We start from the raw sequence: 18204 nt of genomic DNA, 5'->3' as shown, positions 1-18204 counted from the left end.
TCAGAATCCAGCCCGGTTCTGAGCACAGCATCCACTACATGCCTGAAGACGGATTCAAAATTGATGAAAATATCCCAACTTTACCCTGCAACTCACTCTCTGTGGTGACCAGCATAATGTTAGAGTAACTCTGTACTTAATACAGTCTATGGAGAGGGGCGCCTGGGTGGCTCAGTCGGTTAAACATCCGACTCTTGATTTCGGCTCAGGTCATGATCTCAGGGTTGTGGGATCGAGCCCCACATCTCCATGCTCAGTGGGAAGTCTGCTTGAGATTCTCTCTCCCTCTCCCTTTGCTCCCTCCCTCTCACTCTCTCACATGTGCTCTCTAAAATAAATAAATCTTTTTAAAAAATAAAATAAATTCTATGGAGATAATGGTCATGGTGAATCGGTTAGCCAAGTCAGGAGAGGATGACCTTTTCTTCACTTCCAAGAGCATGTAGGCAGTCCCCTGGCTTAAAACAATAGCTGTAAATGCTAGATATCACCACTAAACATGGTTAAATAGCATTTTCAAAATTATGCATGTTTTACGTGGTATGAGTATTGTTCCTTTCCTTGGCTCCTCCTAGCATCACTGGGCTGCTTTTCTTATAAACCTCTACTGGTATCTTAAAACCTTCCTTGACTTGATGTCGGGAGCCAGGCTTCTAAGCACTGCTTCGGTTCTTTTCATAGTAGACGATTCTGTACTGTTTGAAATTTAGCAATAAGTGTATATTACTTTTGTTACAAAGAAGATTGTTTTTAAAAAACCAAATACAAAGAAATAAGGAGAAGAAAGGAAAGCAAACTTCACGAGGGCCTGTTGAGGAGAAGAGGAGTTGAGTTACTGGTTCCTTCTTTTCCCTTGGGTAGGAAAGAGCCCTGTCAGACAGTACTTGCTCAAGAAATGTTCGCTGAATGTTATTCATGCCCTAGTGGTTATTTTAAAGTTCCATTTCAGGTGAGATTTGTGCACCTCTGTAAAAAAAATAGAAAACTATCAAAAGTCCATTCTTCTGAAAATACAGGAATCTGCATGTATGTGTTAAGAAACAACCAAGAGAGATCACTGGAAATAGGTGGGAGGTGATGGAGTCAGTGGGATGAGACAGAATATGAGGATCTCTTAAGGGAGATGGTTAACTTCCATCCAGAGATGAGGAGCAGCACTTAGTGTCTTTTCAGTATAATTGTGCCTCCAGTGGCCTTTCTCTCTCCCTCCTTGATGTTACAGAAAAGACTGTGAAGTGCTTCAGAAGAGATGAAAACCTGTGGGCTCAGCAGTGGGCCGTGAAGGAGAGGAGTCCCAGGAATAGTGTAAAAGCAGAAGTACCTTTTAGTAATCACCAGGAGAAACTGAAATAATACTTCCGTACCTTTGTGTCAAGATAGAAGACTGAAATAGAAATGTCAGTCACCAAACTAGCCAGGCACCCCAGAGCCCCAAACTCAAGGATTGAATATGATTAGAAGGCAGCAATCAATTCTAGAAATAAGACTGTGGTTACACCGTATCCAAATTGATAAGGATTAAAGTTAAAAAAAGGCATCAAGTTTACCTTGGCATCTTTAAGAATTTGCTCTATGTGGAAATATATTTAATATCTTCTTGAATGATACTATTTAATTTTAGTTTTATATTTGCATGGCATACATATATGACCCAAAGAGTCTTTGTTCTAACCTAGAAGTCAAATGAGAGTTGAGTCATTTAGATTGAATTACGGACCACCTAATGCTGCCCCACTGTATAAGCAGGTCCTCTAGGGCAGGGGTGACTGCGAGGAACATCTGGAAGCTTAGTTCCTTAGGAATCTCTGTGTGTGTTTAAGGATTTTGTTTATTTGAGAGGGAGAGGGAAAAAAATGAGCAGAGTGGTGGAGTCAAGGGAGCGGGAGAAGCAGGGAGCCCAACACGGGACTCGATCCCAGGACCCCGAGATCATGACCTGAGTCGAAGGCAGATGCTTAACCTACTGAGCCACCCAGGCGCCCCAGGAGTATATTTTAATGAACTCTCCTTTTGATTTGCATACATGGTAAAGTTTGACAGCATTGAAACATGAAGGCAAATGTCCACATTTTGGTACTTGTTAATAGCATATTTAATTATCAGGATAGTGACAATATAAGGAAAAGAACAAATATCCAACAAAGAATTTTTTAATTCGATGCAATCTTTACAAATGGTACACCCTCTGTCTACCACAATCAGAAAATGTGCTTCTGCTATAGGCTGGGAAGTGTAATACACAGAATTACTAATTTGACCTAAATTTCAAGGAACTCTTTTGTTTCTTGTTCAATTTCGAGATAATACAACAGGCAAACAGCACACAGAACGCTATTAAGAAGAACTAGCTAAATTACATTGTCTGTGTCTTGCTACTTTCCTTAAAAGGAATGAAAATGTTGGCCAGCATTTACATTCGTTCTCATCAGATCTCCTGATTTCTTCGTCAAGGTTTGTCTTTTTCCCGAAGTGGTTCAATGGAAGCTAGGAGTTGCTGAAATGTGGGACGCTTTTCTGGAAGCTAAATAAAAGAAAAACCCAATGGCTTAGTTTATGAAAGTTAGGATTAAAAATAAAATATAGAAGATATGTATACCTCAAAACTAAAGCTAGTGACTGTTTAAGTGTAGAAACACTATGGACATTTCCACTAAAGACAAAACAACTAGAACCCTAAGAATTGGAAAAGAAACAGTAAAAATATCTTTATTTGTGTAAGATATGGTTGTATGCCTGGAAAAACCAGGAGAATGAATGATAGAACCAACCCAAATGATAAGGAATTCAGCAGGAGAGCAGTATGCAAAATTAACATATAAAATCAATAGCCTTCAGGTACATGTACAAGAACCAGCCAGAAGACACAATGGAAGAGAAAACTCCATTTAGAAGAGCAATGACACCAAAATAAAATACAAACAAAAACGTACCTCCCACCCCAAAATGAGGACAGCTTTAAACACTGCTGAAAAATACAAATGTAGACTTATGCACATAGAAAATCATTGCTTGTTCTTGAAGAGGACAAATCAATATCACAAGGATGTCAAATTTCCCTAGTTAAAATATAAACTACAGTCTCCTCCAAAACATGAACAAGTTTGTTTCAAGCTGAACAAATTGATTCTCTAGTTCATGGATTTTTAAAATATGCAGAAATAATACCTGAAATGAATATAACACTGTAGGTTAAGTACACTGGAGCTAAAATTTAAAAAATTTAAAAATTAAACTCAGTTTTAAAAAATGTATGTAAAAATAGCTAGGAAAGGTATAAAAAAAGGTGAACAATGAGGGAGTGCTAGCCTACCTAGGATTAACACATATTATAAAATCTCTATAATTAGAACAATGCAGTGCTAGCACATGAATAGAGACCGGAGAACAGAAGAGGGAGTCCCCCAATAATCCCAAATACATATGGAAATTTCCTATGTTAGATATTTCGGCACCATTAGATGGTATCTTGCCCCTGGGAATGACATGGTCTTTAAATGATGCTGCAGCAAGCAGGTAGTCAATTAGAAAACGAGATCTTTGGATCCATACTTCATACCGTATACGATAACAAACACAAACTAGATCAGAGATCTAAATGTAAAAGAATGAAACCATAAAAGTACTAGAGGAGAATCTGAGTGAATGCTATCATAATCAGGGTCTGGGGAAACCTATCTAACTTTAACTCAGTTTCCAGAAGTAATAAAAGCAAATATTAATAGAGTCAATCATATTTTTAAAAAAATCTTTTGCATGGCAAAAACTACCATAAATTAAGAGATAAGCGACAAACTGGGAGAAAATATTTACAACTATCACAGATAACATACTAATCTCTTTCATTTATAAAGGGAACTTTAAAATCAAGGTGAGGGAAACAAAAAACTTGATAGAACAAAAGGAAAAGATATGCCATTTAATTCTCAGAAAGAGATACCTGTGCCCTTGAAAGTAAACCTGAATTGTAATGAAAGATGTACATATAAAAGCTGCAGTAAAATGCCATTTCTCATCTATCAGATTGGCAGAAATCCAGGAGCTTGACAATGGTCTGTGTTGGTAAGATGGTTGGAAAATAGGCACATTGATGGAGGGGCAACTCCTGCGGAGGGGATTTGTATGCTCCTTTTTTCATAAGAAAGAAATGGAAACACACACACACACATATGCATTCTCACTTTTGTGCAAAGAAGTATGGGAAAGATAAATTGGAATCTAATGAAAATCGTGAATGTTCTAAAAGTTGTGAAATAGAATATTTTAAAAGTGGGGGACCAAAATGTGCAAAACACTCACTATATGCAGAACCTTCAACTGGGGATTGTCTCTGTGCAGACCCATAGTGTCGTGGTTAAGAGCAGGGACTCGGAGACTAGCCAGCCTACCTCTTACTAGCTGTGTGACCTTGGGCAAGTCACTTAACCTCTCTGGGTCTGTTTCCTCTTAGTTTTGGTCATGCTGGTACCTACTTCATAGTGTGTTGCCTGATGAATAAATGGGTTAATATTTATGAAGTTCTTAGAACAGTGCTGGATGTAAGTTGTTTGTTAAACCGTTAGCACCTACATTGCTCCGTTGCTGGTTTTAAATTACAGACACTTGAGGGAAGGGGCTCGGGGCCGTTGCACCCGCTGTGTAGCAGGTGTTTTCCCTCATAAATGACTCGCCCAGTGGTGTCCTAGGCAACCGCCGTGGATGCACCTGATGCCCCTTCCAGCCCCGCCCCCGCGGGGCACTTGCCTCGTGCCAGCAGCTGTACATGATCTGGTAGATGGTGTCCGATGCCAGTTGGGGCCGGTAGAGTCTGTGGCCCTGGGAGACCTTCACAACCACCTGGGAGTTGTCATACAAGTCATACGGCTGCTTCCCCAGGCTGAACACTTCCCACATCAGGATCCCTGCGCCACACGAAGGGCGAACGGCAGACAAAAAGGAAAGAGAGCCCATGTCAGAAGGTACAGAGTTTGTTGAACAAGCCTCCCACACCAGATCAGGAAGGCCGTGGGGCAGGGCGAGGGATCCCCGGGAGATGAGTCCTAGCAAAAAGGACAGGGTATAGAGGGTGGGACTGTACCATCACTTCTGGAGCCCAGGGTACCCTTCTCCATGTTCCCGGGGACCCGGGTGCCCGTTCTGGTAAACGGGTCAACGGCAAAGGCAGCCGCATCGGAAGCTCCTTGGGGTCAAGATTCTTGGGCTGTTTCAGAGAGGCGGCTGGGGCCTCGTCCACCCGCAGAGTCAACCCCCGGCTCCCACCGGAGGAGTGACTGACTGAGGTCCTCGCCCTTTCTCTCTCTGACTTGGCAGTGGTGTGCAACAATTTCGGTGCACCGTGAAATTGCCTTCCTGTGGAAATTTACAGATAAAATCATTGACAAAATTCCTCCGTTTTGCCTCGGTGGTTCCTAATACGTTGTGGGTCAGGTGTCCTTTTGAGAACCTGATAAAAACCATTGGCTCTCTCTTCGGAAAGTGAACACACAGCATTTTTGTGCTCGGTTTCTGGATGTTCGTGGTGTCCTGAAGCCCATCCAAGGCCATTGCAGACTCCAGGTTTAAAAACCGGGTTCTGGTCATGGTGGTTGAGGGTGGAAGTGGGGTCAGTTAGATGTGGCCTTTGAGGCTCAGTTCCGCCGCTTAGAGGCTGGGTAAGTTTCTCAGCCCTTCTCGGAGCGGGTTCCCTGTCTATAATAAGCCGATATTTGCACATCATAGAGTTGCTGTGAGGGGAGACGGTCAGAGGGAGAAGCAGGCTCCCCGCTGAGCCGGGAGCCCGATGCGGGGCTCGATCCCAGGACTCTGGGATCATGACCTGAGCCGAAGGCAGACGCTCAACCATCTGAGCCACCCAGGTGCCCAAGCCAGAGAATTTCAACAGTCAGCCAGCTTCGAAGCTTTGGCAAGCCAGAAATATGTAAGAAGGAAGAAAACTATTCTAGAACCGTAAATGAAGCACTAACTTCAAAATTTCTTTGACTTTTAGGGCTACAGATTTTATGTAAAATATTTACAATAAGGCACTATTACAAGTTGCTGGGGCTGTATTTTTTTTTAACAACCTTCTAAAACAACCATCCAAAAGTTCTGTCTTTGGAAGGCTATCCACTTATCTCAAAAGTAATATCATTGCTTCAAATATCTGTGGGGCCCCCTCTTTGAGAATTGCTTTCAGAGGCCCTGGTTCATTTTGAATATCCTCACTGGGGACAAATTACTTAAGAATGGATTTAGTTTTGGGAAATAGCCAGAAAATATCTGGAGCCAACTTCTAGGGCATAGGGTGAGTAATCAAGCTGGGCAATGCCATTTTGGGATCAAAAACAAGCTATAACTCTTGAGTAAGGATACTGATTTTTAAAAGCATCTTTCATAAGGCATATCAACACAAGGAGACTGAAACTAGTTTTGACAAGTTAATCAGCCTGAAAGGGTATCAAGTATTCACCACAATGCTATCTTTGTGGTTTTTTTTTTCTTTTTCTGTGTATGTTGCATTATTATTTTTTAAGTGAACGATACTACTTTTCCAAAAGTAATAGTTATTTTAAAAATGTACAAAATCTGACAGAATACAGGAACGCATGGGCACGGCTTGCTCCAATAAAAATTTATGTACAGAAACAGGCCACCAGACTTGGTCCTGAGCCAAGGTTTGCTGACCCCTGATCTAGCGATGAATTTTAATGAGGACCCTAGTTGAAATTAGTATGGGCTAAAGACAGCACTGAGTTGTGTTTGGGGTTTGCACCAGGCATGCCCAGAGGGTTAGTCGCTTCCAAAGGGAATGGTGGTCACGGCTGCTTTCACGCCGAAAGTTCATGACTATATCTCAAGCCCTTCAACGTTTTGGACTTCACGCAAACTCAGCTCTAGTTCTCAACGACTCCTTTAAAACTGTTAGCATTCTTCAGTGGAAGAGTTTTTATCTCCTATGGTTTGATACAAAGGAGCTAGCAGGATGCGGATTTTGTACAATACGAGGCAGACATCCTGATACGGGCCAAGCATAGGTCACCATCATCTTCAATCTCTTATCTTTGGCCATGAAGGTCATTTCGCAAGTGCTCGGGGCTTTTGCTAAAAATGGATGTTGCTGCTCTTGTGGTTTCCTGTTGTGGAAGCGAGCTTACGAAATGGGGCTGGGGCCCGTGTGGCCACATTCTTACCAAACGCCCACACGTCGGACTTGCTGCTGTACTTGAAGTAGTGAAACACCTCTGGGGCTGACCACTTGACCGGAAACTTGGTTCCTACCGAGCTGACGTACTGGTCATCAAGAACATACCTGTGGGGGGAAAACATCAACACAGACCTCAAGTCACTTGGCTGTGCCCTCTGTGGCAGGTTGATTAAGGACACAGAGCCCCGCAGTCTCAGGGGAATGCCTCGGTTTTCTAGATCTTTTGCTCCTTTCAATGTGTAGCTTAGCCCAAGGCTGCTTATGACTTGTAAACCTTAAAAAATTATACCTAACTTTGCCTATACCAAAATCGGAATGCAAAACGTTTGGGAAATATAGAAAAACACAAAAATGTCAAAATCAAATGACTCAATCTCACCCTGAAGATAATTTGTAATTCTGCCATTCAAGATACATCTTTGCTTGTACTTTCCAATCTTTTGTTCTACATATAATATGCACAAAATTGGGTTTCTGTCGTACTGAGGTTTGCTTTTTCCTTTAACAACACAGCAAGAACACTTTCCCCGTGTGGTTACATTTTCTTCTGCGGCATCATGTTTAATGACTGAATAGCATTCCCTCTTGTGGATTAACATCATCTGGTTTCACCTTGTAAATTGCTTCTAATCTGCTGTTATAAACAATGATGAATGACAATATCCTCTGGAGATACCGAGACCATAAAAATATATATTCAAGTATATGCACTATATAATAATGATAAAAATAGAAGCAACCTCAATGTCCACATGTTGAAGAACAATTAAATATGCGATAGCACATTAATGCAGTAGAACAGTATGTGGCCATTATGAAACAAGATAGCTCTATATTTACCAAAATAAAAAAAATACCCATGGAAAATGGGTGTGTGCAGAAGTAGATATATATAGTGTAATTCCATTAAAAAATATTTTTAATTCCAGTATAGTTAACGTACAGTGTTACATTAGCTTCAGGTGTACAATATAGTGATTTAACACTTCCATATATTAGTGCTCCTCAAGGTAAGTGTACTCTTAATCCCCTTCACCTGTTTCACCATTTTTGTGGGAACAAACAATAAATGTACATATTTGCATATATGATTGGGTATACTTAGAAATGAGGTATGAAAGGACATCTATCAAATGTGTTAGCAGTAGTTACTCCTAGTGCTGAGAATAAGACAAAGGGGTGGGGGCAGATTCTACTTTATATGCTTTGCTATATTTCTTACAATAAGCATATATTATTTCTATAACTAATAGAGGGGAACCCCATATGTTTGCCTAGACAAAAGCAAATAAATAATGACTCTTAAGAAAAAAGGAAAATGAGGGGTGCCTGGGTAGCTCAGTCGGTTAAGTGCCTGACTCTTGGTTTCGGCTCAGGTTGTGATCTTTATGGGAAAACTTTACACACCAAAAATGTGTTAGAGATATTTACTGTTAAAATGTCAGAAAAATCTGGTTTTGAAAATCATCCTTTGAAATATTAATATTATGTGAATAATATATTAATATTTATTTAATATATGAATATGTTATGAATAGAATAGGAATATTAATAGCAATAATAAATTACACTTTCACAGGATTACATAAAATACCTTCCACACTTCCCTCCTCCAGACCCCCTCAGCTCCTCTAGACACCACAAGACACCCAGAAACTACCCTGGCACTGGGTCCTGTTCATGGCTTAAACCTTCCTTCAAATAAGTCACAGGCTTCTTAATGGTGACACCACAGGACTTCATGAGCAGCAGGGCCTGGTGCATGGCTCCAGGATTCCTTATTCAGAGCAAGACTTTGTGTCTCCCTTTTCCTAAGCTACAAAGAACTTGACGGTATATTCCCTGGATGCTTGCATAACAGCCAATATTCCCACTTGGAGAACAAGGTGGGGATCAGTTTCCCTGTCCTGGGAGCTCTTTCTCTCACACTCAGAGAGCTACGCATCTGGAGTGTTGGCAGAGGGGACTCGGTGTGTGGTGGTCGCAGCGATGGCAAATAGCACACAGCTCAAGGGACATCTTGACAATGTTGAGGTGTCCCAGAAGAGGAGCACTTCCCAATACTGAATTTTGGAGAAGACTTAAAAAGCAGATCCTCCTGGGGCACCTGGCTGGCTCAGTTGGAGGAGCATGCGAGTCCTGACCTTGGGGTAGTGAGTTTGAGCCTCACATTGGGTGTAGAGCTTACTAAAAAAATACATAAATAAACTTTAAAAACCCAGATCCTCCTATGGTGTTTTAGGGCTATGGATGCTGAATATAGAGCTAGCCTTAGTCAACAACTCTTCAGACCTCTTTGAAAATACACTATTCCTCCTCCAAATTTTGTCAGTTTATGTTGAACTGACACAACTTTATAGCTGTATTTAGTCTCTTGCTCTCTGGATGAAGCTGATCATTTTGAGGGCAGGGACTATCCCATTCATATCAGTGTCTCCCCCAAGGCCTCGGTGTTATGTGGGTACTCAGTAAATGTTTGCTGAGGGTGCCTGGGTGGCTCAGTTGTTAAGCGTCTGCCTTTGGCTCAGGTCATGATCCCAGGGTCCTGGGATGGAGCCCCACATCGAGCTCCCTGCTCGGTGGGAAGCCTGCTTCTCCCTCTCCTGCTCCCCCTGCTTGTGTTCCTGCTCTCGCAATCTCTCTCTCTGTCAAATAAATAAAATCTTAAAAAAAAAAAAAAGTAAATGTTTGCTGAATGCAAAGACCGATGTGTATGTCTTCGTTTCCCATGTAAAACCATGAACGCTAGCTCTGAGGCTTACATAGTAGGAAGATTCAGAATAAAGAAAATTGAAGACTCTTTTAAACCGCTATCATAAAATAATTTCTCTAAATCATAAAGTGGTGATAGACTGCCAGCTAAGAGAATCTCAAAGTCTACTTTCACGCCTTACTTGGTGATAAAGAAAATTTAATGATGTGACAACAAAAGCTTTCCTAGTGTTAATGCTCTGCCTATTTGAATGAATATTAAGAGATAAACAGAGCTAAAGGAGTCTTGATTGAGTTAAGAAAAAATATATAAAACATATTTATCCCAATAATCTGACACATGTTAAAGTGAATATTTATTAATATTTAATATATAATTTATAATTATATATAGTTTTTATGTATAAATTTTTATATGTAAATTTTGTATATAATTGTACACAATCTATAATTGTGATATATGTTATTGATATATATTTTAACATAATTATACATAGTTATATATAATTATACATAATTTATATTATGTAATTTATTAATATTTATTTAAATATAAATTATTTATTAATATTATTCTTTCATGGAATTTGTTTATAAGTTTAAAAAATATTTATCAGAGTTTTGAAAGAAGGAAAAAGGACTTTGGATAATTTCTTTTTTTTTTTTTTTTAAAGATTATTTATTTATTTATTTGAGAGAGAGAATGAGATAGAGAGAGAGAGAGCACGAGCAGGGGAAGGGTCAGAGGGAGAAGCAGACTCCCTGCCGAGCAGGGAGCCCGATGCGGGACTCGATCCTGGGACTCCAAGATCATGACCTGAGCCGAAGGCAGTCGCTTAACCAACTGAGCCACCCAGGCGCCCCTTGGATAATTTCTGAAGAACAATCCCATCTTCCAGGTGAAGAAATGAGGCAAAACATGTTTCCTAGGTGGTCGGAAGTAGTATGGGGAGGGAATCCAGATTTCGAACCCCCCAGTGCAGAGCACGTTCCCTATCGCCGCGAGGCCCACAATTCTGCTGGCATGTGGATGTGAATGGAAGTCCCTCTTCCACAGCTTGCCCTTTGGGAGCTGAGCTGGAGCTGGCTTACCTTGTCATTCCAAAGTCAGACACTTTCACCGAGAGATCACTGTCTACCAAGCAGTTCCGAGCCGCCTTTGGGGGAAAAGCAAAATTACCAAGTAGTAAAAGTGGCCAAGAATCTCCCCAGATGAGAATCCAAGATCTTCCTTCTCTCTGGCAGAGTACTCACAAAATCTAAGATCGCCTATCAAAACCGCAAATGTTGAGAAGTTGTCTTTTTTCCCTTTGCAATTCTCAATTTTTCAAAATGAAACTGTGCTCCCATCTGTATTTTTACCCAAGCATCCACCCTTGTCAAACAGCATGAAGGGTATTACACATTAAACACAGAACCTCAGCTCGTCAGCAAGAAGGGAAAAGCTATTTCTAGGGGTTCCTTCTCCACCACTGGGGTGCCACGCGTTAACGGGCGCTTTGAAGGCATAAATTCTGGCCTAGCACACACGGCATGTTTGCTGTTCGGCACAAGAAAATCTCTAAAGGTAAATAGCAGTGCATAGTAAGTAGAACGCTCCCCACTCCCAGCCTGAGCCAAAGATACACACAAATTTCATTTCCTCCTGGTTTTGTTTTTCTCAGTGCTGGTATTCATTGACTGCTTTAGCGCTAAGCCCTTCCCGGAGCAAAGGTCAGCTTGGGTTTCATGGTTGTGACACGCACTAAAACGACCAAAGTCTTTCCTTTTTATCTGTTTTCCTCCATACCACAACACAGCTACATAAATCGTGACGGCTTCTTCTCTTTCTGTACCGCAAATATTTTATTTTGAAATTGTGGTTCTTAATACAAAAGTGTCATGTGCTTGGGCAAGTCACAAGGGAGCAAAGCACAAGTGGAGACACCCTCCTTGCCGGCCAAGGGCACCAGCTCTGGAGGCACGGACTGTGTGGAGCCCTTGCTTGCTTTGAGGGGCCCGCGACTTTGCTTACCAAGTCCCTGTGTATAAACTGATGGCTTTCCAAGAAGGCCATGCCTTCACACACATCATAGCACATTTCTAAGAGCTGGGAGGTTTCAAGTCCTTTTCCATGACTCTTCAGGTAATTAAGCAAGCAGCCATTGGTGATATATTCAGTCACTATGTATATAGGGTATTTCTTTGAACACACTCCATAGAATTTCACCAGCTTGGGATGGCTGAGTTTCCTGGAAACCACAGATTTTCAAAGATTAGTACTAAATTTGCACACTCCACTTTCCAGATGTCCCGAACATGAATCACTTGCAGATTTTTGCTGGTTTTAATGTCCCCCATTCTACTTGAACAGAGAAAGAGCGGGAAAAGTTGTGGATTTTATTCTGGGAGCATCAGCCTTTGAAGGCAAAAGGAAAAAAAAAAAAAGCTGCCTCCTGGGTTCGCCTGTCCTACGGAGAATCAGCGAAGCAATGGTCTGTTGTCTCCTAGATCCTGTTTAGTCCCCTGGCATCTAGAGAATTTCCGTGACTGATTTGGAGGAAGCTACACACTAAAGGCAATCACTTCCATTTCACTTTCTCAGTTTTGAAGTCCAAATACTTCGTTCTCAAAAAATAATTGTATCAGAATATGAAGGGTGCAGGAAAAATGAAAATAGTTGCCATGTTACGGAAGTGAGATTACCCGTGATTTTTCTTTCTTTTTTAAAGAAATTCATTTTACATTATTGTTACATTATCTTTCTTTTTCTCTTTTTCTCTTCTCTTATTTTAGAGAGAGCAAGTAGGGGAGGGGCAGAGGGAGAAGGAGAGAGAGACTCTCAAGCAGACTCCCCATGCAGAGCCCTACACGGGGCTCGATCCCATGACCCCAAGATCACGACCTGAGCTGAAATCATGAGTCCAACGCTTGACTGACTGAGCCAGCCAGTGCCCCACATTATCTTTCAATAATAAATTTAGAAAATAGTAACCACCTGACATAGCCCTTCTGGTAGGTCATGACAGATAGACGCTCTGCTATTATGGTGTTCATCCACTTGTCCGTGTAATTGATCAATTTACAGGCTGATTCTTTAATGTTCTGATGTGTAAAGTAAATTTAAAGCCAACATGTCAATTTTAGAATTTTTTAATGAGCATTTATTAAAGTTATTTTATATAGTTATAGTTAAATAGTTATAATTAATTAAATCATTATTTTCTTCTTACTTTAGGGACAGGCCTTATCAGGTTGCTCAAGGCTATGAGCTCGATTATGCCTCTATCAGCTATTTTAGAGAATGGCCTGGAACTCAGCATTGCTCCCTGCAGAGGGAAGGCTAGTGGTTGGACAAAGATCCCTCACCCAAAAAAAGCTGTTCCTTGAGTAAATTCAGTCACTGACCAGGGGTTACACCGTAAGCCTACAGGAGTTTCTGCTACATTTTTCTGTCCTGCAAAAGGAGGACATTACAGGTCTCCTCCCCAGTTTTATGACAGTATGATTGCCCAAGGCAGGACAGGCTACATAATTTGCAGAGGCCGGTATGAAATGAAAATGCAGGGATCCTTATTTGAGAATTAGTAAGAATTTCAAAATGGTGGGGGCCTGGGTGGCTCAGTCGGTTGAGCATCTGACTCGTGATTTTGGCTCAGGTCCTGAACTCAGGGTCATGAGATCAAGCCCTGTATCAGGCTCCCCGCTCAGAAGGGAGTCTGATTGAGATTCTCTCTCCCTCTCCCTCTGTCCCTCCCCCCCCACTCTCTCTCTCTCTCAAAATAAGTAAATAAGTCTTAAAAGAATTTCAAGCTGTGACATCACAGCAGTAAAGCAAGTGCAGAGCCCTCCTAAGTGTGGGGGCCCTCAAGAACGGTGCAGGTTGCTTGCCCGTGAAACCAGGCTTATGTTCACATAGTACCTCTACTTCCAGACAATTCTGCAATTGTGGTCAAAGCGATTTTTCGGACTCTCCTGGTACCTTTGGTCTTCACAAAAGAATGACTAAGGAAATGGACTGGAATGTCTGCCTGGGTTTGCATCTCTGCTCTCCAACTTTTACTAGCTTGCTGACCTTGGGCCCGTTACTTAACATTTCTCTGCTTCACTTTCCTATAAAACACAGATAACAATGGCACATCCCTCCTAGGCTTCTTAGGAGGATTGAATGCATTAATATTTATAAAGTGCTCAGAGAGATGCCTGTAAGCACTATATAAGTGTTTAAAAAAATTTTAAAGTGCCATTACTCTGCAGCAGGCTAGGATTTGTGATTTCAACTATCTTTGCTCAAAATCCTGCTATGGCATTGTTTTTCATATCATGTTGATTAGTTCCCTAAAGGCAGGATGACCAGCTGTCCCAGTTTGCCTGGGACTGAGGGGTCCCTGGATCACAGGACTTTCATTGCTAAAGCAGGAAAGTCTCAGGCAAACCTGGATGGTCGGTCACCTTTCAAAGTCTGATTCACCATGTTTATAAGAAGAGGTAGAATCATTAAAATAATTCTTTGTACTTACATAGATGAGAGGGGGCCAGAAGAGGGAGAGAGAAAGTGAGCACATGTGAGTGAGCAAGCTGAGAGAAAGAACACATCAGCATTGCGGACTGTGTTTGGAGCTAAGGCCTGTTAGGAAGGGTATCTTCATTTATCAGATGAGGAAAGAAGCGGTGAGAAAGGGATTCTGTCAGACTGTACTGAAGGTACCAGGAAGGAAAAGGATATTGTCCATAGGACACTGGTTTTCAGTATTGCCTTAGTCCTGGTCACTAGAGGCTCCTGCTCTTGGGCATGTGCTCTACAGGGCCCCACTCTGTTCTTCATCCCACCATGCACCTCCCCAAAGGGCAAGGACATGCCTACTCAGAATCCATGCATCTCTTTTTCTTGGTCACCCTTAGGGTACCAGGACTCTGGAATCCCCTGTCCACATAGTCCTGAGCCCTCTTCCAGGACCTGGGTGGGCCCTTCCTGGGCCAGTTCCCCTAAGAGTGAACCACGCTATTGGTGTGTCTACCCGCAACCAAGATCCTTAACTGATACAGAGCTGTTTGTGAGGGACACAGAGGGAGCTTGGATGCACTGAATGCTATGTGTACACATAATTACTGAGCACATTGCAGGACAGAGCAGGGGGTGGGAGGAGAAAGGAGAGGGGTAGAGTTGGTGTGGGAGTGGGGTGACATGGGCCAGAGGCTCGTTTCTCTAAAGACTCTTGAGAATTCTAAACTTGAATATGGCCTCTCAGGTTGTTACGGAGGTATACTTGTCAAAGTAGGAGCATAGAACTGATTTAATGTGTCAGCTTGATTTATAACTTCTAAGTATACCTATGATACATGGGCTCTTGCTCTAGGCCTTGCAAATGTTAGGGACAGACCTGTTAGCATGAATGTCCCTCCACTGTAAGGGCCAAACTGCCATTCCTCAGAAGAAACTTACATCATGGTCTGGGCCTCCTGGAAGAATTCGTCTTCTGACATGGAGCCCTCCTTGATCATCTTAATGGCAACATCATACTGTCCCTTCCACTTGCCCAGATGGACCACTCCAAACTGACCACTTCCCAGCTCCTTCAGGAGGGTAAGCTCTTCTCTTTTCAGTTCCCATATTCCTAATAAGGCAAGATAGACACTCTTTAGGATGAGAATAGAAGGCTTTGGGGCTGACAGCTTCCCAAGTGATATCTTCTCCAATGAGTTTCATATTGACAATATAAAGAACAGCAAGACTTTTTATTTTAAGTTGATCACTTAAAAAGATCCTTAGTGACATGGTCTTATGACCTATTTGACCACACGATAATGCCACCAGGACAATATAGTTCTTGACAAAAGGCTTAGAACGCTCTGCCACCCAGAGGCATCTTAGAAACGTCTGGTGTCAAGACACGCTCGATGCTCTTAGCTTGGTAAAAAAAATCACTAGTGTTTTTTTATAAAGCAAACTAAACTGTGATCTGGGTGGATGTCATGATCCTAAATACACAAGGTTGAAAACAGGCTCCCCTGAGCAAGCACAGAAGCCCGGAAGAAGAAAGGACAGGCAATGGGGTTCTAGAAGCTGATGACTGGGTCTAATAAGAGGCCAAATTGGACAATCTTTTTGGTAAGGCTGAGGAGATTACAGAGTTAGGTCGGGAGGACAAAAAAGATATTTGGGTTTTTTTCCTTAAAATGAACAAACATATTATTGCTGAAGCCTTCCCGGGCACAATCTGAATAGGGACCTTCTTCCTGTCTTCCTTCTTTTTTTTAAGTAAATGTATATATAATATATTTTAAATAAATATATATTACATATTTTATATATATAATAAAAATATAATATATATATATAATTTTTTAACCAGAAATGGATGAGAAATGGAGTTTAAGAGCCCAGATGTACGTCCATACCACTTCCCAAGGACACGGAGATGGGAACCTTGTTGGCCTTGGTCGACACAGGGTGACGGAGTCGTGTGATCATGCCTGCAATGGAACCAGCACCATATCATCACAACATGTCACATCACATGACATCACATGATATCACACCAGGTCACACCTCTGCTTGTGCTCTCTCCAGAGTAGCCGCAAAAGCACAGAGTTCAGGATGTCGTGATGGAGACAGGAGATCCATTCTGGCCCCATTCATCCTGTAGCTGTATTGATTTGCTTGGCTTGACTAATGAGCTCAATGTAAAGCAAAAATTAAAATAGTAAAACAACTTTATGTGATTTTTAAAAATCGATCAAATTAGTTGCTCGATGGAATCTTTCATTTAAAAAATTTTCCCATTTTTGTTCTATCTTTTTGTAGTCCCATATTTAAATACATATACACACAGCACATACATCTGGTTAAAAAAAAAAACCAAACAGTACAGAAGGGCACAAAATAAAAAGCAAACCACTTGATTTTTAAACATTGAGCCTATTACTAGGTTGCATTAAACGGTCAAGTCATTTTCATTGCTTACATCAAGTTATGATAAAGCTGGATTAAAATAATCAGTATTTATAGTGGTTTGAAAGAACTCATTGAAAAAAATGAAAAATGTTTCTTGCTTAAACGTGTGATATTTTCCAAGTCCTTTTTCTCTCCTTCCTTTTTCTATATATTGCTTTACTTTTTATATGAGTGGTCTCCAAATGTTTTAAATCCCAAACCTTTAATCAGAAAAAAAAAAAAAAAAAAAGCTCACTCCTCCAAAATGGCTGCTGTATTGATACATTATGTGAATCATAAAATACACTCACAATAGAAAACTTAAGGAGATTTTGAGAAAAATCTGAAGAAAGATTCTAATGTTTTCTTTCTATACCCTGTAGAGTTTCTCGTGCATCCTCTGGAGTGGAATCATTCTACTTGGAGATATTTGTTTATACAATACCTGTTGAGGGTACTTTTGAGGTGCTAGAGGTTAAAATATACAATTGAGGAAATTGGGACAAAGGAAGAACACAAGTAAGGACCAAAATCAAAGCCAGGAGTAAGGCTATTTCCACTATGTGCATGTAATCACGTCAGACAGACTTGCACAAATTTGATGCTGAGCCCACAGATGTTTACTTGCTGTTGGAAATCCGTCCGGGCATTGCCCATAAGCGGCACTCGTCTAGAAAAGGCACTTAGAGGAGATTTCCTTTTTTTAAATTTCTTTTTTTCTAAGCTTATTGAGATGTTATGGCCATATGTAATTTTAAAGGTAAACAGCGTGATGATTTGACAGATGTATATACCGTGAAGTGATCACCACACCAGGTGAGTTCCCGCTTCCATTGGAAGGGATTTCTATATACAGTTTCACGGGTCAATTAGGCAAAATCTAAAGAGTAATAGTACCCAGTGTTGGTGAGGATGAAGGAGATTGCTGTTGGCGGGAGTGCATGTCTCTGAAAAGCATTTGAAAATGTCTACGTTTTAAATCTTCTTAACATTATCTTAGAAATTCCACTTCTAGGGAATCTGGCTACAGAAACACTCATACAGAGCCACGTGCACAGACCCGTGCACAGAAACATCGATTGTAAAGTGAAAATACTGTATGCGATCCAACTGCTAATCAATACAGGGTTAGGTGAATAAATTATGGAGCATTCTACAATAGAATTCTATGTAGCTCCTAAATAGACCGTGAGCTATATGTATTTGTGTGGAAAGACCACTAAGACATGTTGAATGTAGAAAGCAAGCTGAAAAGTAGTATGTGTGGAATGATCTCATCTCGGTAAAAATATAATGTGCATACATACACATATATAATTCATTAATATATATAATAAATAAGTGTTAGTATCAGCACAGGAAAAAATTCTGTCAGGATAGACACCAACTTGTCCGTGGA

At 41.0% G+C, this 18204-nt stretch overlaps 1 protein-coding gene across 4 annotated transcripts in view; it reads right to left on the bottom strand.

The window, feature by feature from the left end:
• Positions 1–2052: 2052 nt before the first annotated feature.
• Positions 2053–18204, bottom strand: part of BMX (BMX non-receptor tyrosine kinase) — a 49221-nt gene continuing 33069 nt past the window's right edge. For 3 of the 4 annotated variants that reach the window (XM_064573787.1, XM_064573785.1, XM_064573786.1), the window contains exons 13-19: positions 16271–16345; positions 15315–15486; positions 11907–12123; positions 10985–11049; positions 7167–7285; positions 5075–5346; positions 4755–4898 (exon numbers count right to left, since the gene is read on the bottom strand). In XM_064573787.1, the coding sequence (XP_064429857.1) occupies positions 4890–4898; positions 5075–5346; positions 7167–7285; positions 10985–11049; positions 11907–12123; positions 15315–15486; positions 16271–16345 (929 nt within the window). In that variant the 3' untranslated portion in view covers positions 4755–4889. Of the gene's footprint in view, positions 2522–4740; positions 4899–5074; positions 5347–7166; positions 7286–10984; positions 11050–11906; positions 12124–15314; positions 15487–16270; positions 16346–18204 lie in introns of those variants that run through there. The other variant, XM_045875098.3, reaches the window with a different exon arrangement.

This window comes from Mirounga angustirostris, unplaced genomic scaffold (genome assembly GCF_029215605.1).
Source record: "Mirounga angustirostris isolate CCGP_5_RB_7025 unplaced genomic scaffold, mMirAng1.0.hap1 SCAF_11, whole genome shotgun sequence".
NCBI classification, from domain to species: Eukaryota; Metazoa; Chordata; class Mammalia; order Carnivora; family Phocidae; genus Mirounga; species Mirounga angustirostris.
The sequence above is the reverse complement of the archived record's forward strand: the minus strand, read 5'-3'. Positions and strand labels throughout refer to the sequence as shown.